At 50.8% G+C, this 23479-nt stretch overlaps 2 protein-coding genes across 6 annotated transcripts in view; one reads left to right on the top strand and one right to left on the bottom strand.

Annotated features, from left to right (window-relative positions):
* Nucleotides 1-9924: 9924 nt before the first annotated feature.
* The window catches only part of LOC129147317 (GPI ethanolamine phosphate transferase 2-like), a 32347-nt gene continuing 18792 nt past the window's right edge, over nt 9925-23479 (top strand). Inside the window, exons 1-3 of one of the 5 annotated variants that reach the window (XM_054708937.1) lie at nt 9925-10205; nt 11011-11216; nt 21328-21432. In XM_054708937.1, coding sequence (XP_054564912.1) covers nt 10061-10205; nt 11011-11216; nt 21328-21336 — 360 coding nt within the window. In that variant the 5' untranslated portion in view covers nt 9925-10060 and the 3' untranslated portion in view covers nt 21337-21432. Of the gene's footprint in view, nt 10206-11010; nt 12336-19895; nt 19938-20038; nt 20161-21327; nt 21433-23479 lie in introns of those variants that run through there. The other 4 variants (XM_054708945.1, XM_054708949.1, XM_054708944.1 and 1 more) reach the window with 4 other exon arrangements.
* On the bottom strand, nt 16661-19108 carry LOC129147313 (disintegrin and metalloproteinase domain-containing protein 21-like). The gene has a single exon (XM_054708915.1). It carries the CDS (start codon nt 19049-19051, stop codon nt 16856-16858), a length of 2196 nt encoding a protein of 731 aa, XP_054564890.1. The 5' UTR covers nt 19052-19108; the 3' UTR covers nt 16661-16855.

The raw sequence follows: 23479 nt of genomic DNA, 5'->3' as shown, positions 1-23479 counted from the left end.
ACAAATGGTTCAGTGGAAGGGAAAGAAAACCCTTCAGTTTTAATAACTAATATTGAAATAGAATTTTTCTCCTCAAAATTACCCCCATGTTTATTAAAAGAGCCAAATCAAGACTAGTTTATCTAGTGTATTTAATTTGGCCTGATTGTTTGTATAAACATAATAAGAATGGTAACTGACTACCTTTGCCAGAATTTCATGATTGAATCTTAATGTGCCCCATAGGGCCAGGAAGCCAAGCCATCCAGCTGCCATCAGGCCTGCCTGTAGTATCTGCTGAGTTAGGTGAATCCTCACCTGCAGCGACTCCACCTGGGCCCACGCCCTAGGCTTCAAGGCCCATCTCAGTAGCTCTCCTACTCATCTCGGCTCAGAGTGCGTGGGGGTCCCGCAGGGACGCAGAGGCGCCCTTATTGCTCCCCTTCTGCTCTGACCAACCGCCAGTGATGGTCGGGTTTGGGCCTGATGCTCCAGTGCCAGCTATTTTCAGGGCTACCAAGCAGGATACCAGGCTTTCTCCATGGCACTCTTATTGGCTTCAAGTCTTCAGAGTTCAGGCAGGGCTCCTTAAAACATGATAATCCAGTCAAAGTTTCTGGTTAATAAAACTACTATTGGAAACCGGTCTTATTGTATTTATGCAAAGAAATGTATTGCCAAATTTCGGAGGAATTGGATAAGGAGAAAAATACACTGACCTGCTTTAAGATAGAATTTTCCTTGCCAGTCCTTTTTATGGACTTTTCAAATTATATTTTCTGAATGTATTATAACAAAACAGTAACTGTTAGATTTCTTTTATTAGTCCCTCCCTAAGTACTTTGGCATAAGCTATTAACTCTCTGTTTAGGGAGGCAGAATGCAAATTATTTACTCTTCCTGGCTTACTGGCCTGTATTATTTGATTTCTTTACGACATATCTCTTCTCCTTCTTACACCTACACAACCTTCTATTGAAATAAACACTTCTAAATTAGCCTTTAAACCTTCTTTCTATGTCCTTTAAAAATGCATAACCATGCCTCAGACCTTCTACTCAGTATTCCTTATTCTTTGAAACCTCAATCCTTCAATGAATCCTAAAAACTAAACAGCCAGAATTTCTTAGACCTTCTGTGATAAAACTAAGAGTTGGTTAAAAATATTTCCTTTTGAGAGACAGATATTTTTAAAACTTAAATGTTAAAGATATTATATCTTAAAGTTCCTTTGCTGAATATTCCACCACCGCCCAAGAAGTGCCCAGTCACCCCACCCTGCCAGGCTCGGTGTTCATGTGCATTGGAAGGTTAGAGAGAAGAAAACGGGCAGAGGAAGATCCACTGTGTTTTGCCAGCAGAGTTCAGATAAGCAAGAAACCAAGGACGCCAGCAGAGCTGGTTGTACCCAGCAAAATCAACAAAAACCTATCTCTCCCTGTTCTCCCTGCCGATGCCCCCCTTTTCTGCATTAACCATTTACTCTGTCCTTAGCAGGGGAAACAAGGCAAGCGGTCTGAGATTCTGTATAACCAGGCTTTTTACACTTAAGGAACAGCTGTTCTCCCTCCCAGATTTTCCTTCTTTACTCCAAGGTCCCAGAGGATCTCAACCTTCACCACTTCTGATATCTCCAAACATTCTCTGTCCCCCAGCCTAGGGCTTCTCTATCTCAGCAGGCTGAGAGTGAATTCTACCGCCTCTACCCTTTCTACACCTGCTCCTGAGAAATTTCAACCCAACAAGCCTTTGCTTAAACTTCTCTGGAGTGACAACCTTCACAAATTAACCCTAGAATTCCAAAATTTCAATTTAATAGAGCAAATTTACAAATCAGAGCAAACTGAAACCCTTACTTATACAAACATAGACAGAAATTTTTATTAGCTAAGTGGGCTGATTCCCTCTCTGACGGAGAACAAAAGACTCTGAGAAAAAGGTGTCTCAGCAGCTGCTAAAGACTTTTGCATTCTGTCACGGCAGGCCCGCCCTATCTTTAAACAAATTAAGCAACAGAAAGAGATAACAAATACTCTCACACTTACATTTATACACCAGACAGTCTGAGTTTTTGACCTAGGGGAGGTGATCAAGCTCCCCCTTCCACTCACTGGGATATGGGAAAGTTGGCCATTCCCGCTCACAAAATTTCTGTAAATCAAAAGCATTAACGGAAGCTCCGTAATCATCTGCTTGCCGCTTGAATTCCTGAAAAGTTTTCAAAAAACATTGCAGGGGAGTACAGACAGAAGCAGACTGACCTGTTCTAATAATAGAGACCATTAAAACCACAATAACACAGAATAACAAAGACAATGACAACCAACAGGATCGCCGGGCACTGTCGTGCACCGGGATCTGGTCTCGGAAGTTGCGCTGCGTCCAGCCTTCCAGAGACCCCAAATGGGTGCCCACAGAACAGAACCAGAAATAAGTTTCTTACCGGTAAGAACCAGATCCAGGTGGCTCCTATCAGAGTCAATCAGGAAATTTAGCAGATGGGGTTTCCGACCTCTACCAGTCCCGGGGCTGAGGAACATCTCTCAGAGATCTCCCCCTGGGTCGGAGAGTCTGGGGACCCCGGTGGGCTCTGGTCAGAGGACCAGGCAAAAGCTAGTGATCTCGCTGGGGCATCTCCAAATGTTGTGGAGCAGATGCGAGTGAACGACCACTGGAGCCCAGACCAAATTAAAATTTAGGGAGCCTTTATTAGCCGGGTGGCCGGACGACCCGGCGACTGCTCTGCCATTCTCCACGCAGGGAGACCAGAGAGCAGCAGCGACCCTTTGTGTAGGACCGCTTTTAAGCACATTAACCACATCCGGTTTTTGCAGAACAAGTAACCCAAGACAAAACAGTTTTTCCCAAGCAACGTCAGGATCATGCCAATGACGACCATGTTATTCCCAGGGTCATCCTGTTCTTCAGAAAGCTGACAGTGTTCGATGAAAGAAGGCTATGTGCTGGGAAGGGGCCATGAGACCATATCTCAAGGCTTGGCCTGGTGTCAGCACTGACATCTCTATCTGGGGCATAGTCCACGGCCTCTCTGGAAGCATGCTCAAAATTCTCACTCTCCAACAGTAAGATCTGGGGTATCTGGCTATATGTCTCTGGCTGGGACCCTGGAGCACTTTTTTCCATCCAGAGACGGACCCTACCCCCGGCACGAAACCCTGTGGGTCTCTTACATGCCATTCTCCAACCAAAACCTCCGAGGCCCCCTAAGGTGACACAGGCCCCTGTGGTGACAAGAACCCCCGGATGGAACAACACGGAGACGCCAAAGCCAGCTCCAGGATCAACCGAGGCACCAGGAGAACTTAGGCTCCTTCCAGAGACGTCCCATCGGGGCCTGCTGGGGACACTGGAGGCCATGTTCCGCTTCCTTAATAAGACCTCCCCCAACATAACCAAAGACTGTTGGCTGTGCCTAAATCCAGAACCCCCATATTATGTGGGTATCAGGGCAAATATTTCCATAATTATTAAAAAGATCCGTAATTATTCTGTCCAAAGCCTGCCGGAAGGCCGCTGTGTATGGGGACATCATTCCCGCCTTACTCTGGAGGACCTACAGGGGCCGGAACATGCGTAGCCCCCGTGAACTACCCCTTGGGGTCCTCCCCATACTTGTCCTCATGCACTCAGGTAACAGAACTGCCTCAAGAGTATGATGAGTCCCTAAATAGGTATTTTGTAGCACCAGAGGGAACTTGGTGGGCGTGCAGCAATGGGATAGTACCTTGTGCCTTCCCCCCTTCTTTGCTTTCACCAACAGATCCTGGCATATGTATCCTTACGCATATCCTACCGCAAGTATACTATTACTCTGGGGAAGGAGGTAGGGAACACTTAAGGTTAGAACCTAGAAGGTATAAGAGGGCGCTGTGCTGGTCCCCCTCCCAGTGGGCCTAGGCCTGGCCGGATCTACCGCCATTGGGACTGCCGCTCTAATAACAGGACATCAGGACTACAAAGAGCTGGGACAACAGGTCGATCAGGACCTTAGCACCCTCGAAAAATCGGTAGGCCAGCTACAAGACTCCTTAAGCTCCCTAGCCGAGGTAATCCTGCAGAACCGGCGGCGATTAGATTTATTGTTCCTAAAACAAGGAGGCTTGTACTTGGCACTAGGATAAGGTGACCAGACGTCCCGCTTTTGGCGGGGCAGTCCCGATTTTTAACAATTTGTCCCGTGTCCCGCGGCGTTTTTAAAAAGTCCCGATTTTTGGAAAGAATGCACGACAAGCGACAAGCTAGGGAACGGCGGGAGAACGGGAAGGGAATATATGGTTTTCGGCGGCCATGTGGCTATTTAGCCAGGATATGAGTTTTATATTATTTTTGTTAATTTTATAATGTTAAACTTTAATAATAACAAATAATTGTTGAGAACTGATTATCGAGAACTGTTTATTAAAGTTCGCATTGTTGATCGGTTGTTAGAATTCGACCACCATTGTTTGGACTTGATGAACAATGGCATTTTTGGGGATTGGCAACAACGAAAACATTTTGTAACTGCCTCTCAGACGATACACATCGTACTGCGTGCTAGTAAGCTAGTTAAGCAAGTGATGTCATTACAAATCAGCTATTCAGATAATTTAGGTAAGTCATTTATTTATTTATTTCATAAATACATGAATTTTCTTGAATTTAGCAGACAGTACTCGTATTATTTATATTTTATAGTGGCGGCAAAAAGTCTAGCACTGGCCTTGAAAGTGACACGACTTACGTTACGGCAAATTCAGAGGAAAAATAATACAAGTTAGTATTGTTATTATTTAGAAAGAAATATAGGATTAAAATTAAAATAATTTTTAAAATATAGTTACTTTATAACAATCAAATTAATTTAATTTATAAACTAACAATAAAATATGTTCATGTAATTATGTACCTACTTACTGTATCCAAGTATTTTCTGATATTCAGAAAATACTATGATACAGTTTTTAAGCAATATGTATAAAATAATTTATAATATAATTTTAAATTATTTTTTTTAGATTTTTAACATAATGAATAAGAAAAGAGGATGCAAATTCAACGATGATCTAAGAAGTGAATTTCCTTTTATTAAAAAAACCAAAAGCGATTACATGGTAAAATGTGAGAAATGTAATGATGAATTTTCTATTTCGCACGGCGGGAAGAATGATATTTCAAAGCACTTGGAGACACAGAAACATAAAAGATATTTAAATACTGCTGCATCTTCCTCCAAAATACAGGAATTTTTTCAGAAAACAACTTATGGAGACGAAGAAAAGAAATTAGCATTAGCAGAAGGACTTATGTCTTTTCATGCTATTAATCACAATCATTCCTTCAGATCTATGGAGTGTACATCACAAGTTGTCAAAAACTTATTCAACAAAAAATTTGCCTGTGCTAGAACAAAATCCGAGGCAATTGTGTGTAATGTGCTTTCCCCATATGCATTTTCAGAATTAAACAAAAATCTAGAAAAAATTAATTTTATATCTATATATTCTGACGCATCTAATCATAAGGATATAAAGTTATTTCCAATCACTATTAGATTTTTTGATTCGGAAACTAGAATAAAAATTAGAATTTTAGATTTCATTCCTTTGCCCGGCAAAACTTCTGAAATAATTTTTAGTTCCATTATTAATATTTTGGAAAAAAACAATTTAAAACATAAAATGATTGCATATTGTACAGACAGCATGAATGCAAATTTTGGAGGAAAAGCAAGAAGAGGTACAAATAATATTTTTTTAAATTACTTTATTGATTAAGGTGTCACATATTTGTCCTCATTCCCCCCATTCCCATCCCACACCCCTCCCCATGGGTGCCCCCACTCCCCTGTTTTCCTTAACCTTTGGTTAGGCTCGTATGCATGCACACAAGTCCTTTGGTTGATCTCTCCCCCCTACCCCCACCCTCCCCTACCCTCCCTCTGAGGCCCAACAGTCCGATCGATGCCTCCTTATTTCTGGGTCTGTTCTTGTTCATCAGTCTATGTTGTTCATCATTTCCCCTAGATGAGCGAGATCATGTGTCACTAGAAATATACTTATAAGAACCAAATGTGAGACGAGCAATAATAGTTATGCTGACAGGCAAATGAATCAGTCTGTAGTAAGTTTCTTTCTGGACCAACAGTTCTTTTGAGACACAATTTCAATGTCCACCAGTTCCTTATGTGTACATGTCGGCACTGACTTTTCAGCTCTGGATGGTGGACAAATGGTGGTAATGCAGGTCCAACTCCCTCTGGTTTGGTCTCGCCCGGACCCAGGGGCATGGCTTCACCCGGACTCAGGGGCGCATAGCCTCACCCAGACCCAGGGGCACGTGGCCTCACCCGGACCCAGGTGCGCTTGGCCTCACCCAGACCCGGGACCCAGCCTCACCTGGACCCGGGATCCAGCTTCACCCGGAACCAGGAGTGCGTGGCCTCACCCATATCCAGGGGCACGTGGCCTCTCCCAGACCCAGGGCCGCGCGGCCTCACCAAGGGCCCGGGACCCGCCTCATCCGGACCCAGGGGCACGTGGCCTCTCCCAGACCCAGGGGCACGGTCTCACCCGGACCTGGGACCCAGCTTCACCCGGACCCAGGGTGCGTGGCCTCTCCCGGACCCAGGGGCACGGTCTCACCCAGACCTGGGACCCAGCTTCACCCGGACCTAGGGGGGCGACCTCACCCGGACCTAGGGGGGCGGCCTCACCCGGACCCAGGGGCACACGGCCTCACCCGGACCCAGGATCCAGCTTTACCCGGACCCAGGGGCGCGCAGCCTCACCCGGACCCAGGGGCGCAGCCTCACCCGGACCTGGGACCCAGCCTCACCTGGATCCAGGGGCGCACGGCCTCACCCGGACCCGGGATCCAGCTTCACCCGGACCCAGGGGTGCGCGGCCTTGCCCGAACCCGGGGGCACGCAGCCTCACCCAGACCCGGGACCCAGCCTCACCTGGATCCAAGGGCACACGGCCTCACCCAGACCCAGGATCCAGCTACACCCGGATCCAGGGGCGCGCGGCCTAGCCCAGACCCTGGGGCGTGCGGCCTCACCCGGGCCCGGGACCCAGCTTCACCCATACCCAGGGGCGGCATCGCCTCACCCAGACCCAGGGGTGCGCGGCCTCACCCGGAACCGGGACCCAGCCTCACCCGGATCCAGGGGTGCACGGCCTCACCCGAACCCGGGATCTAGCTTCACCCGGACCCAGGGGTGCGCGGCCTTGCCCGGACCCGGGGGCGTGCGGCCTCACCCAGACCCGGGACCCAGCCTCACCTGGATCCAGGGGCACATGGCCTCACCCGGACCCGGGATCCGGCTACACCCGAACCCAGGGGCGTGTGGCCTCACCCAGACCCAGGGACGCGCGGCCTCACCCGGTCCCGGGGGCACGCGGCCTCACCCAGACCCAGGGGCGCGCAGCCTCTCCTGGACCCAGGGGCGCGACCTCACCCGGGCCCAGGTAAATATTTTTTATAAACTAAACAAAAACCTTAATCAAAACATTATTGGTGTTGGTTGTGCAGCGCACATAATACATAATGCCATTCAAACAGCTGCTGACTTGTTGCCCATAGATGTGGAAAATATTATTAAAATATATTCTTATTTCTATATATACACTGTGTGTGTTGAAATGCTTAAAGAATTTTGTGAAACTGGAAGTCGAATATCAGAAAATACTTGGATACAGTAAAACGCGCTGGTTAGCTCTTTTGCCAGCTGTCGAAAGAATTTTGAAAATATATGATCCTTTGAAATACTACTTTCGATCACAGGATAAATGTCCTAGAATTTTAGAAGAGTTTTTTGAAAAAGAATCTTCAAAAATTTGGCTAGAGTTTGTACACAATCAAGCAGCTCTTTTTCAAAATGCTATAAAACTTATTGAAGGTGACAAAATTTAGGTAATCAAAGTAGCAAATGAAGTTAATAATTTAAAATTTCAGTGTCAAGAGCGGTTAGAAAATAATTTTCTTCCATTAACTATCCGTAATAGTATAAAGCCAGCTAGAAGAACAAGGTGCAATAAATCGTGCAGATATCATGCATCATGTCAAAAGTTCTATAGTAACTGCATAGATTATTTAGAAGAGTGGATGGTACCTTACAATGATATTGAACATTTTCATTGGGTTAATTAAAACAAGAACTTAATTGGAATGATGTGCAAAAATCATTCAATCATATTACTCAAAATTTCCCATATAGTAATATTTCCGAAAATGATCTTTTTAATGAGGTATCATTATTAAAAATATATATATTGATAAGGAAAAGGTTAAATCTTGGGCATCAGCAAAAATCACAATAGAGAACAAATGGTTAGAAATATTTCATCATTTTGAAACAAACCATGTTCCGTACAATAATGCACTAAAAATTGTGGACTACGCGCTGTCCTTACCAGGAACTAATGCTGCGACTGAACGCGTTTTTTTCTACGGTAAATAAAGTGTGGACATCAGAAAAATCACAACTAAGTGTTGAGACTTTGAAAGCCGTTTTAGGTGTGAAATATAATTTAACAAATTCTTGTGAAAATTTCATGACCTTTTAAACAACGACAGCAATCTACTAAAAAAAATTCACTCAAATGAGAAATATGCCAAAGAATAAAATAATACTATACATAACTTTTTATTTATTATATTTGTAAATTGTACTTACGTTGAAATTTTTAAAAACCTATTACAATACCATTTTTGTGTTCTATGAAAATTTTTGTTGCTCCATATAGACCAAATTTTTCATCAAGAACCCCCCTCCCCCCCCCCGCCCCCGTCAATGGTGTCCCGCTTCACCCGTGTTAAACCTGGTCACCTGACACTAGGAGCGGCCTGTTGTTCTTACACAAACCACTCCGGCGCCATCGGCAGAGTCGACGTCAGTCAGCGGGGGAGAAAGAAGGGCCGAGGGAGATCGGGATGGAAACCTGTTCACTCGGTCACCATGGTCACCACCCTCTCGTCAGCCACCGCCGGACGGTCCTCCTGCTCCGCACCTGGCTGTCGGCCCACGCTCTGCCCAGTGCTTACAAACTTCGTCCAAAGTGGAGCTCCCGGTCCTCCACACCCGTTCCCGGCGAATCCGGGAAGGAGGGGCGGAGTCTGAACCGACGATTCCATCCGCCCAGAGCCCAGTGGAAGGTTCCGGGCCGCACACTCTGCACCGCGGCGCCGCCTGCAGGCGGGAGGCCTTGGGACGGAGGCCGGAGTTTGGAGGGAGGGGGCGCTGCCCGCTCCGGCCCCGCGGGCCCAGGCGCTGCACCTGCGCCCTGAGTGTCTCGGAAACGGCAGGAGGAGCTGCTGTGACCTCGGGGCTGTCGCTGTCACCGTCCGAACTCCCCCGTGCGGGTTCCGAGAGTCAATTCGCTGTGACACCTGTGGTCTCCCGGCAGCTCGGCCTCGCCCGCGGCCCAGGGCGGCAGCTGTAGCCCGGCCGGCTTCCTGAGGCGGGTCGGTGCGCATCCCTGCCTCTGCGGGGCACCTCTTGCGGGTCGCCCCATAGCATGTCTGCACCCTCCTACGTGGACGTCAATATGGTTGCCCTGCTGCCTGGCTCCCGAGTGTTTTGTGTTCTGTCTGACCCCGTACTTGGGGGCTCAGCTTCTTTCTAACGCTCGGGATGAACGCTCCCGGGAGTGGCCCCTGTCTGCTGCGCTGGCCCGAGTGGCCACAGGCGCCCCGACCCCTCCCCTCGGTTGTGGGGCTTCCCCTCCAGCCTCTGCCCCACTCCTTAGCCCACGACCCTCACCCCAACCCCAAACCTGGCGGGAGACGGGCGGGCCCCAGCCCAATGGCCCCGGCTCCAAGGCGCGGTGGGCGGGGCCGCGCCGCGGGATTCGCCGGTGGGCGGGAACCCTGCGGGGATTGGGCCGGCGCGCCGGAAGTGCTGCACGGGGCCTCCAACCGGGCGGCTGGGCCCCCGGAAGCGCTCGCCCCTCGCGGGTGTGTCGCTGGAGCGCAGGCCGCCCGGACGCGCGGGGCTGGCTGCAGCCGGGGCCGCGGAGCGCACCTGCTCCCCGCTGTTCCCGCAGCCGGAGGCGGCCGGGCGGCGGCGGGCGGCGCGATGCGGCTGGGCGGCGGGGCCTTCGCCGCGGGCTGCGTGGTGATCGAGGTGCTGGGAGTCGCGCTCTTCCTGCGGGGCTTCTTCCCGCCTCCCGTGCGCTCCTCCTCCAAGCCCGAGCCCCCGGCGGCGCCCGAGCCCTCGGCAGGTAGGGCCCCGCTCCCGGGCCACTCCTTTGCGGAGGACCCTCCTCCTGAGCGCCCCCCGGCCCCCACCCGAGGCCCCTCTCCTGGCCGCTCCGGCCTCTCTCTGTCTGTCCGACAACGTGACAACCGCCCTGTCGGCCCCGTTTCGGCCCTCCGGTCTGGTCACCGAAAAGTCAGCTCTCCCAGCCGGGCCGCCACCCTCCAGCCCGCGCCCCTTCCCCGAGCAGCGCGGAGCCCCTGGGTTCCCGGCGCCCGCTTTGCTCATTGAGTCACAACAGATAAGGATCCCTGCTGAGCCCTCGCTTTTCTCTCCTGCATTCCGCCAGGCCCCCTTGTCGCGGGGAGTGACGAGCGCCTGCAGGGACCCCTGCTCGGTTCTCCCTCCCGGCAGTCCATGCCAGGGAGAGGCTCCGTTTTGCCCAGGTCCACACACTACGAGCCGCCGACCACGCGAACACAAGTGGCGGAAGCTCGCCCTTCCGCGCAGTGAAGCGCGTGTTCGCAGGTCCAGCGCCTGCATTTACCGCTCCAGGGCCCTGGCCTCGGCAGGGCCTCCCCGGGCCCAGAACTTCCTCCTCGCCGAGCTGAGGGCAGTTCCTAACGCGGTCCTGGGGCTCCCGAGCTACCTGGTGGGAGCCGCCCCCCACCCTGTGGGGGAGGGCATTGTTCTGTGGGTCGGTGGGTGGGTGGGTACGCACAGACGTGGCAGGAGCTGTGCTAGAGAAGTGGGCAGCAGCTAGGTTATAGGTGCTGGAATGCTAAGTAAAGTGGACACCTCCATTTTCTTTTCCTTTCAAACCCTTTTAGGGGCCAGTTCCAATTGGACCAAGCTCCCCGCACCTCTCTTCGGGAAAGTTGTTATTATGCTGATCGATGCCTTGAGAGATGATTTTGTGTTTGGGTCAAAGGGTGTGAAATTTATGCCCTACACAACTTACCTTGTGGAAAAAGGAGCATCTCACAGTTTTGTGGCTGAAGCAAAGCCACCTACAGTTACTATGCCTCGAATCAAGGTAAACAGTTTAACACCGTGTTTCATAACTCACTAGGCGCCAGGTGCACGAAATTCTCACAAGGGGCACAGCCCTCGCAGCCCCCGCTTCGTCCTAATGAGCGCATGAGCCCTTTATTAGATAGGATGGTTTGGCTCTAAGAGGTTCAGAGGGCTCTCTATAGTCTGTTACTTGTCCACATTTGAAATGCATTTGGTGCCCTCAGCCTGGCTGGGGCAGTAGACGGACAAAGAAGCCTGGCATAAGGTAGAACTGAGACCACGGTTTGTACCCCTTTTCAAGTAGCCAGAGTTCATGCTTGCTGGGAGGCATAAAGGATTGAAAGCCAGTTATTCCAGGCTAGCCTAGTCTCAGGGGTGCCATCCTCCTTGCTACCCTGTTATTTTCTGTAATGGCCATTAGGTCAGTTATACTCCTGGAAAGCCTCTAGGGTTATCTCGTCCAGTCTCTTGACTTTATGGATGAGAAGGGAAACTCAGACTTGCCCAGCACTGAAGCATACAGTGACTGACCCAGCAGGGTCTGGCCTCCACAGTTCTCGCTGTGTAAACTGCCTGCAGGTGCTCAGCTAGTGAGTGTGGCTTTCAAGTGCCTAGTGCCTCACCCAGGAACTATGGGTAAAGAAAAGACTGAAGCTTTATTAGGGACCGTTTCCAAAGGAGGGAACAGGCTTGAAGTACCCAAGTCACGCAACTGGAATGGGGACTGGAGCACAAGGCTGCCTGGCTCCAATGACTGGCCGTCATGGGGCAGCACACGGCAGCACTGCTGAGCAGGGTGACTGAGGCAGGTCCTTCCCTCAGAAGGCAAGAACCCCCATTCCCAAGGCCATGGCAGCCACGGGAACCTCCAAGGAGCTGACAGACTTGAGTTCTCACTTCACACTCCCTACAGCCCCCAACTGCAACTCGGTCGCTACCTGCATGCTCCCTGGGGTGCCAGCCCAGAGGGTAAGAGGAGTTCCACAGGGCAAGAAATTGAAATGTCCATTAAACATGTGAAAAGACTCTTTTTACTTTACTAGTAATCATAGCAACTCAAAACCATCTGCAAGGCCAAGTTTTGTCTATCACGTTGTAAAAACTTAAAGATGGATGGTAACCTACTCTTCATGACAAATGCGGTGAACATGTGTCTTAATTCTGAGAATATAGCTGAACTGAGCCACCTCCCTCATCCAGTCCAATGTGGTCTCCAGCTCGTGCTACTCAACTGAGTGCCCTCCACTGTGCCTACTCACCCCGGCCTCGTGGCTGTCCTGCCCGTGTACCTCCCCCTCGTCTGAGCTCCCTTTCCTCTCAGGATCACATGTAGCTAGCTCCCATGCGCACTGCCCCCTGGCTTGGAGCCTTTGCAGTTTACTGTCTCCCTAGGAAGGCCCCACCTCATCTCACCTAGACAACACTTCAATCTCAGGCCTCAGCTCAAATGGTACTTCCATTGGGAGCTTTTTAAACTAAATGCCCATTAAAATCGTCTTCTTTAAATATATTGTGCATTCAAATATTGGATGTAAATATGTTGTATATTCAAACACTAAAAACAGCCCCGGCTGGTGTGGCTCACTAGATAGTGCCAGCCCTCCCACAAAGGCACATACTGGGTTGCAAGTTCCGGCCCCGGCCCGGTTGGGCGGGTGCAAGAGGCAACCAATTGATGTGTCCCCTCACGTGTTTCTCCACCCCCCTTTTCCAGTCTTTTAAAAGGAAAAAATATCCGCAGGTAAGGGTTAACAAAAGTGTGTGTGTGTGTGTGTGTGTGTGTGTGTGTGTGTGTGTCTGTGTGTGTGTGTGTATATGTAGTTTTTATAGCTGTTTTCTGGGGAAAGAAAACTGTGATTGGTTATTAATTGGAAAACAAAACCAAGTTGTAAAATGCTTTACATAGTCTGTTAACATTTTGGTGAAAAATGTATCTTGGTGTAAATTTGGTTGTACACCTACAGAAAGAAAGTATGAAATGATACTTGCCAAAAAGCTTATTGGCTGGGGAGGTATACAGCCTCATATTCTTCTTCCCGTGGTGCCGGCACAGACAGGATCATGGGAGGGACTTCCTTATCTAGGCACAGTCGTGCCGATCCATCCAGAGTAAAGACTATCTCTGCACCCATCTCTACCAGCAGGTCCCTGCCCAGCAGCGGGACCGGGCAGTCTGGTAGATACAGGAGCTCATGGACTACCTGGTGGATCCGAAGGGGCATTGTTGGGGGCCACAGAGTGGTCTACAGGTTTTGGTCCTGGCAGCCCCCACAATGGTGACATGTTATCCTGATAGGGATGCCACCTTTTATGTCACTACAGAATGTTCGGCCCCTGTGTCTACCGTAAACTTGACTGTTTGGCCCCCAACCTTCACATGGACCATGGCCATGCTCATGGGGGCCAAGTTGGATAGAGCTGGTCTTTCCTAGTTGGAATCTACTCCTGCCAGGCCGATCTGGTAGGCCTCTGGTGGGTCTGCCCCGTAGCGGCTGGGTGGAGCAGAAGCTCCTGGCTTCCCCTTCTGACAGTTGGGGCACTCAATTTTCCAGTGCCACGATTCCGTGCAGGAGGCACATTGGTCCCGTCTCTGGGGCCCGTTCCTTCTTGGTTCTTTAGTCCCTCGTTGTCTCCATCTGGGGTCTTCATCAGGGCTGGTTGCCTCAAGGCAGCAGCCAGGAGAGGCCCTCCCTTTGCATTCTTCCTTCTTCCTCCTTCTTGGTAGTACGGTCTCGGTTCACAAAGGCCTCGTTGGCAATTTCTATCAATTCAGTGGCATTCCTTCTGGCGAACCCCTCTAATTTTTGAGGTTTCTGTCTGATGTCGGTTTGAGCCTACCCCACAAAGGCAGCATTGACCATGCGCTGGCTTTCAGGGGCCTCCGGAGTGTAGACTCTGAAGGCCTCGCAGACTCTCATAAAAATCAGCCAGACTCTCACCCCATTTCTGCAGGACCTTAGAGGCCTTTGCCATGTTTGTAGGCTTCTTGGCCGCTGCCCTGATCCCTTGGAGGAAGGCGAGTCGACATCTTTGTAGACGACTTCTTCCCTCCTCTGTCTTTGGGTCCCAGCGTGGTTCTCCATCAGGCGAGCTTCGCCTGCCCGGGCTTCTCCACGTAGATGTCCAGTTGGGTATTGAGTCTGCAGCCATTTCCTGGCTTCAGTGACTATTCCACGGAGTTCTTCTGTGTTGAACAATGTGAGGAGGAGCTGTTTACATTTGACCCAGGGTGGGCAATGAGTCTGAAATATGGATTCTAGAAGATCAACCATTGCCTGAGGTGTTTCGGGATATGGCGGCATGTGATGTTCCCAGTTGAGGAGGGCAGTGGTGGAGAATGGCTGGTACTAGAAGACTCACCCCCTTCTGGGACGTCCCATCAGGGCCTATTCTCTGTGGACCCCTTATCTCCCACAATGGCATCTGCATTGCTCCTGGGGGTCTTGGTCCTTGGGCTTGGGCCGCTGACCCAAGGTGTCTTCCCACAGGCTGAGGAGACCCTGGTAGTGGCGGCGGGCTAGCTGCAGGCAGGGGTGAGATCGATGGCTGCGGGCTGTCCGGCAGGTGAGGTTCCCCATCTTCAGGTAGAGCGGCATTGGCGCGTATGGTGGCAGCAGTGAAATAGCTTCCTCTGAGTCCCCTTCTAATATGGGGGGCCTCTGTTCTTTTCGTGAAGTCTTCCTTTCACTTTGTGCCACGAGGACCTTACACTGTCCCTGACCAGTAACGCAGAACCGGACCCAGGAAGGTTGATCTGAGCTATTTCCAACCATTGGTCTATGTAAGGAAACTGGTCCTGGTGGCCGGGGCTTCCAGTGACGACCCCATATACAGCACGGACCATGGGGACATCAAGAGTGCCTTCGGGGGCCATCCTACACCAACGGTGGGCCATTCCAATTCACAGAGTGTGCGCAGGTTTCCGGGGGTCAGTTACCCCATAATCTCCTGAGAACCCTTTCTTAAAGTTTTTAATCATACATTCCAGACCTGTAGGTTATGAGGAACCCCTTCTCCCCCTTGATGGTGTCCAAACTGATTAACTAAACCCCTCCCAGAAAAAGTGTCGTGAGACAACCTAAGGGGAGCTCTTCCTGTCGTCCACCTGGCCACTCCCCTCGCGGGGAATTAGGTGCCCCTTAGCATTGGCAGGTCAGTATAAGGCCCTGACCCGGATCAGGGTTCGCCCGGAGGGCAGTGTCCCCCAGAACCTGACACCGCCCTAAGCCATATGAGGTCACCACAGAACCGCAGGTAGGGACTCACTCAGGCTCCATAGCTGACGCCATGGGGCACAGTCATACACACACATGCACACAGATTCACACAGAGTTCCAGACTCCCACCCCAGGAGTCTCCTATCCTATGCGGTGACCACACTGCTCAGTAGTTGATCAAGATACCCTTCCGACTTCAAGGCGGGCCTGAACTCGGTCCAAGTTCCCCAGGGACACTTACCATTCTCATGCCCTGGTCCTGGCAGACTTTATTGTCTTCCCTGGAGTCCGTTCGAGGACAGCAGTGGCCGACTACTTTCGGGCTCACAAGGGTCGGGATCAGTAAAATCACCAGCAGAGAGCCTTCCCGTCCTTCGCGGGAAACCGAAATTAGCGGCTGCCTCTGATGGCGTCCGACAATGGTGGCTCAAAGGGCCAGAGTGGCTGTTGGCTTCTCGGAAAACAGGAAAACAAATGTGATGGCAGAAATCAGATTGGGGAGAAGCGACAATCCAAATGCACTTGGAGGTTCAGAAAAAGACTTATTTGCACCGCTGTGGGCTCAGGGGAGTTCTCTCCAGAGGCTGAGCCCTGCGCCCGGGTTCTGACCTTTTTTCATACCTGATAAGCTTCTGGGTATTCAGGTGGCTTTCCACACATGTGGCAGCCTGGGCGGATGGCTGTGAATCATGCAAGAAGCAAGCGAAATTACAGAAGACGAGAGGATGGTTCTGGTGGAGCAAGTAAGGGGAGGGTTACCTGCTCTCTGCTTGCCTTCTCCCTCTGAGGCCAGAGTCACGAGGGCCACTTCTTTCTGATTGAGTGCCACTCACTGGTCTGCCTCCACACAGGGAAGGGTGCTCTCCAGGGCGCTCAGGGGTCACTAGCAGACAAGGAACCCTCACTGTCAGCCCACAGCCCACACCCACCCTCCCCCAACCCCATGTGAAACAGGCAGGTTTGGGGGAGGGGAGGAGCTCGCCATTGCCCTGAACCCAAGCAGTTTAGAGGAGACCTTACCCAGGGACTGAGGGTCACTCGGTGATCAAGGGCACAATTGTGGGGAGCTCTCAGGAATTGGCCGTAAAGGAACCTGTGGCCACTGTCACTAATCCTGGGACAGGCGTCCACAGCGCAAGGCCAGCTGCTGGCCAGGTCTCCTCTCTAGGCCCGAGCCTCTGGCTCTCTCAGGGCTCTTACAGACCTACAAGGACTGCACAGAATGCCAAATTGCGGTGCTCAAGCTTTATTGCAGACACTGGCCAGCGAGCTGTCAGAGTGGTGTGAAAACATCCACGGTGCACACCCTGGATGTGGGCCAGGACCCCTGCAGCCGCTCAGAAATGTGGGCTTGAGCTCTGCCAGCCGGATATGGTGACTTTTTGCAGGTGTTTCTTCATGTTGCCTGAGTTGTACAGGGGTCCGAAGGCTGACTTGTTGTTTACTTCCTACGAACGTTCACTTCAGTGACTGTAGTGGTCTGGACAGTTCTCACATTCGTGGCTACACCGAAGAGGAGTGCAGCTATGAGGGCAAGCAAGCGACCAAAAACGATTCTCAAATACACCACTGACATACCACTTTCCCTCACTGTCCGCGTTCTTCTTGGAGGGGGTCCGCTGTCCACACTCCCTCCGGCTCCAGTGTTTATGCACCGGGGAGGGTCCCAGCCTACATGGCAATGGCAGTTCCTTTTATTGTTGCACACGCCCCTGTAGTTGCATTTCGAAGGGGGACAGTTGTAGTTTATGGCCGCCAGAGTAGCATTGCAATATCTCTCGAGACAGAACTTTCCACGCCCACAGGGGGTACCAGGTCTCACAATACCAACATCAGTTGAGCTTGTCCCTCGGTGTGCACCCACCCCAAAACACAAGAACCCCCCTAATAAGGAGTGATGGAACCCCACATGTTCCTGCAACCGAGGCAGATGAGTGACGTTGACACACTGTAGGCGTCCACACTTAACGTCAGCATTAGCACAAGGTGTTGTTTTGAATTTTACAGTAACTTTACAGTGTCCAAATCGGTTGCCCTTTTTATTTATGCCATAGCAGACGTCGGGAGCGTTCAGCGCCCCTTCCCCAAAGATCTCCTTGCAGTGCATACTGCGGTCCGTACAATTGCCATGGTAGCAGTAGCCGTCCTCGGTGCACGGGGTTCCATCTTGCAGATAAAAATCACTGGGGCACCGCGTGTCCTTCCCCTTACAGTACTCGGGAAGGTCACAGATGTTCTGGATTGGTCTGCAGAGCGTCCCCGCGGGCGTGTAGGTGCAGTTGGTGCAGCAGGTTTCCCTGTTACAAATGCTCCCAGGTGTAAAGCGGCAGTCACTGTCGCAACATGGGTTGGTGTAACACTGCTTGAAGGTCCCACAGTCACACTGCTCTTTGTCTTCCACCACAGAGTTTCCACATCGAATGGGTGTCAGGCTTCTGTTTGAATACACTATTTCACGTTCAAAAAGGCAGAGTCCATAATTATAAAGTATGTGTAGTGTGTGTGCAAAGGAACAGTTACTGAATGAATCTGTCAACACAGGGTACCTGTACATGATACAGGTGGCCCTTCTCTGGCAAACACAGTCGTTCGTATCTAACCACAGACCGAAAGTGATCCCTATTTGGTGGGAGGCTATAATTGATAACAATAGATAATGTCTGGATAGGTGGCCAAGATAGATGAGACTATACTTTGAGCATAGTCCGTGGCTAACTGGATTGAAATTAACTTCATGGGGCCCATCTCTTTTCACGATTAAGCCTGAATCTGGCTGAAATACATTGTAAATATTAGCATCATAATTCTTAGCAAATGGACCCTCTGGCACAAAATAGTTGTTCATATCTGCTGGCTCTCTCTTATTATAAATGACAATGAGGCTAATGTAGTACCTTATTTCGAGACCTCGAAACATGGCGTCTATTAAACTACCTAGATTTACGAGGAATTGGGCACACCGTGACACATTGTTGTACACAGTATAAGTGGAATGGGCACTCATGAGACAGCCTTTCATATTTCCACTGTGGGATGAATAGATCTTACTGCTGATCCTGGAGGCAGCACTGGGGTTCGGGTCAGAGAACACAGGGTGCCCCTTAGCCTTGTGTCCCAGCGTGGACATGGGTCCTATGGCGTTAGTGTTGGCTACGATCTGAGAAACGATGTGCTCAAACCTCTGGGAATCCTTGAGGGGTTTGATTTCATAGGCCAGGTCATCCACCTTCATGATGCCTTCCAGGCCCCCATAGCACGTGTCCACGGTGACCATGGAGAGAGGAACATCCTCCAGATAGCCCAGGTAGTAACAGTCGAGAGGGAAATAGGGGTAGTCCACCTGCAAGGCCCCCTGGTCATCCTGCGTCATCACCACCAGCTGTCCAGGCCAAAAGAGTCTCTTTCGCCGCATGTGGAGGACGTGTCTCTGGCCCCCGAACCTCAGGCTGTAGGAGAGCCAGCCTGCTGCCAGCACGGCTTTGCCATGGTGCAGCTCCTTCCTGGGAATCACCACCTCCGAGGAGATGTAGCGCCAGGAGGGACGACCTTGAGAACACTGGGCGGGACCCAGCACCACCCAGAGCCCAAGCAGCAAGAGGGGCGTCCTGAGGGTGACCGGACCCTCTGCCAGCCTCATGCCCTTGGTGGGGGAGAACCGTGGATGGTAACGGAGAGAGGGAGGGTCCTCAGTGAAACCTGGTCCCCACCATCTGCAGTGGCCACTCCCTGCCAAGGGCAGTGTGGCTGGGTCAGCTGAGGCAACAATGACAGGGTGTGGCCGTGGGTGGGAATGGGCGTGTATTCAGCTGGGTTTGAGGAGGGGGAGGTGGGAACCCTGTCTATTAATGCTAACGTGGAAATAAGGGAGAAATAAGCAGACCCATGTCCCATTGCATCCATGTCAGGCTTCTCTCTAGCTACTTGCACACATGCAATGTCATTACAGCAAAGTTAAATTCCCTGCTGTGGATGAAAAACTGCCACATACTAACCTGACTAGCTCAGGGGAGGCCTTCATGGCAGCCTGGCAAACTCAGTGACCTAAAGTAGCCACAAAGCATGGTCTGAACTTAAAACATTTTCACTAAAAAGCACTTTATACTGGACATGTCCTAGGCCAGCATCTTCCCTGACAAAGGTCAGTCTTTACCTTAACTGAGCCTAATTGTCCTTTTGCATCTATGATAACATATCATTGAAATGTCAGGGTAACTTGTAACTTCTTCCAGACCCCTCAGAGCACAAGCAAATGCCCTAGGCTCCAGGGCAGCAACCACAGATTCCTTCATTGTTACTGTTATCGTGTTAATTGTTGCCTGTTAATTAAGCTATACCCAGCAGAAGAAGTAAAAAAAGCATGTGTCCATCATTTCACTTTTTATCCATTCCCAGAGGTCTCCCCCGCCCCCCTCCACCCAACATCTCAACCCTCCTCCTTTGCTTTCTCCCACCTCCCTAATGTATCACCAATGGATTTCAAGTAACCCAGGTTGGTCTCCTCCTTTGATTACAATGAATGAAGCAAGGTGAAATTCTCCACAGCATTGTCCCAATCCCTTGTGATTCTGCTTCCCGGCAATTGTCTAAAGTTTGGCTCAATTAAACTCACAAAAGTTCTTGACAGGTTTGAATGTTTTCACATTAACACTACCAAGAAGCAACACTGCCCAGCCTGGAGCTCACGAGACACCTGCAGCAGGACAAAGCCTCCAACGAGCCCAGGACACTGGGCCTCAGCGAAGAAATGTTCTTCTGTCTGGATTAAAATAACGGGATTGCAGACGGAAGTATGGCAAAAAGGAGACTTTTAACATGTCCTTGAAAGAGAGGGTGTCAGGCTGTACAGGCACACATGGAGTAGCCATCACAGGCTATTTCTCCCCAGGGTGCAAAAGTCCCTGCTCTGGCTGGGTCCTGGGTCCGGGTGAGGCCGCGCCCCTGGGTCCAGGAGTAGCTGGATCCCGGGTCCGGGTGAGACCGTGCGCCCCTGGATCTGGGTGAAGCTGGGTCCCGGGTCCAGGTTAGGCCGCGCGCCCCTGGGTCCGGGGGAGGCTGCGCGCCCTGGGTTCAGGTGAAGCTGGATCCCGGGTCCCGGTGAGGCCGTGTGCCCCTGGGTCCAGGAGAGGCCTTGCGCCTTGGGTTCCGGGTGAAGCTGGATCCCGGGTCCGGATGAGGCCGTGTGCCCCTGGATCCGGATGAGGCTGGGTCCCGCGTCCAAGTGGGGTCGCGTCCCTGGGTCCAGGAGAGGCCATGCGCCCCTGGGTCCGGGTGAGGCCACGCGTCCCTGGGTTTGGGTGAGGCTGGATCCCGGGACCGGGTGAGGCCGCACACACCTGGGTCTGGGTCTAGCTGAATCCTGGGTCCGGGTGAAGCCGTGCACCCCTGGATCCGGGTGAGCCTGGGTCCCGGGTCTGGGTGAGGCCGGGCGCCCCTGGATCGGGGTGAGGCTTGTTACCAGGTCCGGGTGAGGCCGCGCCCTTGGGTCCAGGAGAGGCCACGGGCCCCTGGTTCCGGGTGAGGCTGGATCCTGGGACCGGGTGAGGCCGCACACACCTGGGTCCGGGTGAGGCCACACGCCCCGGGGCCTGGGCGATGCTAGGTCCAAGGTCCAGGTGAGGCCGCACACCCCTGAGTCCGGGTGAAGCCGCGCCCCTGCGTCCAGGCGAGACCAAACCAGAGGGAGTCGGACCTGCATTACCACCATTTGTCCACCACCCAGAGCTGAAAAGTCAGTGCCGACATGTAAACGTAAGGAACTGGTGGACATTGAAATTGGGTCTCAAAAGAACTGTTGGTCCAGAAAGAAACTTACTACAGACTGATTCATTTGCCTGTCAGCATAACTATTATTGCTCGTCTCACATTTGGTTCTTATAAGTATATTTCTAGTAACACATGATCTCACTCATCTAGGGGAAATGATGAACAACATAGACTGGTGAACAAGAACAGACCCAGAAATAAGAAGGCATCGATCGGACTTTCGGGCCTCAGAGGGAGGGTAGGAGAGGGTGGGGGTAGGGGGGAGAGATCAACCAAGGGACTTGTGTGCATGCATACGAGCCTAACCAATGGTTAAGGACAACAGGGGTTGGGGGCACTCATGGGGAGGGGTGTGGGATTGGAATGGGGGAATGAGGACAAATATGTGACACCTTAATCAATAAAGAAATTTTTTTTTAAAAAGTCCCTCCTCGCCGAAACCGGTTTGGCTCAGTGGATAGAGCGTCGGTCTGCGGACTGAAGGGTCCCAGGTTCGATTCCGGTCAAGGGCATGTGCATTGGTTGCGGGCACATCCCTGGTGGGGGGTGTGCAGGAGGCAGCTGGTCGATGTTTCTCTCTCATCGATGTTTCTGGCTCTCTATCCCTCTCCCTTCCTCTCTGTGAAAAATCAATAAAATATATTTTTTAAAAAAATAAAAATAAATAAATAAAAAATAAAAAGTCCCTCCTCTGGTTCCTCATTGGCTCAGTGCTATGGGGTTAACGGTTTTCCTCATATGTGGACTAGGTCTCATTGTATCACACTGGGCCATTAAAAAGAAAAAAGGGCTGTCCTAGCGGGTTCACTTCAGTGTATAGAGTGTTGGACTGTGGACCAAAAGGTCCCAGGTTCAATTCAAATCAAGGGCACGTACCTTGGTTACATGCTCCTACCGGGCCCAAGCCCTGTTCAGAGTGTGTGCGGGACGCAACCAATCGATGGTTGTCTCTGTCCTTCCCTCTCTCTTGCACTCTGTCTAAAATCAATGGAAAGCCAGCCAGCATGGCTCAGTGGTTGAGCTTCGACCTATGATCCTGAAGGTCATAGATCAGTTCTCCATCACGGCACATGTTTGGGTTGTGGGTTTGATCCCCATTATAGGGGATGAAGGAGGCAACCTATCAATGATTCTCTCTCATCATTGATGATTTTCTTTCTCTCTTCCTAGAAAAAAGGGGGTGGGGAGTTGCTGAGGTCTTTTCTAGTTGTCTCCAGCTCCCCCTATCTAGTTTGTCATGGGCGCCCCTGGGGGTTTCCATTGTGATGCTGGCTCACACACACAGTCATTTGTTCTTATATCCTCTTCCCTCCTCCCTCTTTGTTCTGGGGAAATTCAATAACCAGTTTCATTAAAAGTTGACTAAGCTGGAGGCCTATTTCCTACATTCAGTTGCCTGAGGCTAAAGCAAACGGCAATTAGCATAAAAGTGCAGAAGAGACATTGAAAGGCCAATTGATTTTGATATTCAGCAGGGCTGAATATCAGCACAAAACTGCTCTGCTGTGGGAGCAATGGCTCCAGGCAATTCCTGACCTGATAGTCCTTACATTGTTTACCAAACTTTACCTTTGATCTGCCTGTGTGCATTGCTAAAGGGAAAATGTGTATTCAAAGGCAATGAAAGGAGATGGACCTGGACTCCGTGTGCCTCTTCAGGAAATAGGTCTCCACCTGGCCCTCAATGCCTTCTAAATTCATATTTCATGTACAGTATTTTCTTTTGTGCATCGGCACCTCCTTCGGATCCTGAACCTCGCTGTGCAGATCACAGCAATTGGTGCCTCAAACACGAGACTGAAGGAGAAAATTTGCCTGAGTGAAAATGAAAAGTGGAAACTCACAGGAAAGTGGAAACTCATGGGCGCACAAAACCCCTGCCAGCTTCGAAGTCGCGACCATAAGTGGACAGGGACATTTCTGGAATCAGCCAAGATATGATGGGGAAGATTTGAAGTAAAAGGCAAAAAATCATTGTAAATGTTTACCTTGCATGCTCAAGGATAAAGGAATTAAGGTGTCAGAGGTACTCTCTTAAACCAGGCTCAAGGAAAACGAGTGCCTTTGTCATCTTTAACTTTGGGGGCTCCTGTTCAAACTGCATTATGCCCACTTTGTATTGACATCAAAAGCCTACAGGTGCCAGGAGGATTTGTCACCTTCTCCTCCTAAGATACAGCCTGTAAAACCCCCTGATCCTCCACCTCCAGTGTGAGAAGCCTCATCAACTAGAGAAAATGGGGCTAACAGTACATTTTAAAAAGGACTCTTTAATGCTTCGTCTGAAAATTACCATGTGATG

The sequence above is a fragment of the Eptesicus fuscus genome, chromosome 2 (assembly GCF_027574615.1).
Source record: "Eptesicus fuscus isolate TK198812 chromosome 2, DD_ASM_mEF_20220401, whole genome shotgun sequence".
In the NCBI taxonomy this organism is placed as follows: domain Eukaryota; kingdom Metazoa; phylum Chordata; class Mammalia; order Chiroptera; family Vespertilionidae; genus Eptesicus; species Eptesicus fuscus.
The sequence above is the reverse complement of the archived record's forward strand: the minus strand, read 5'-3'. Positions and strand labels throughout refer to the sequence as shown.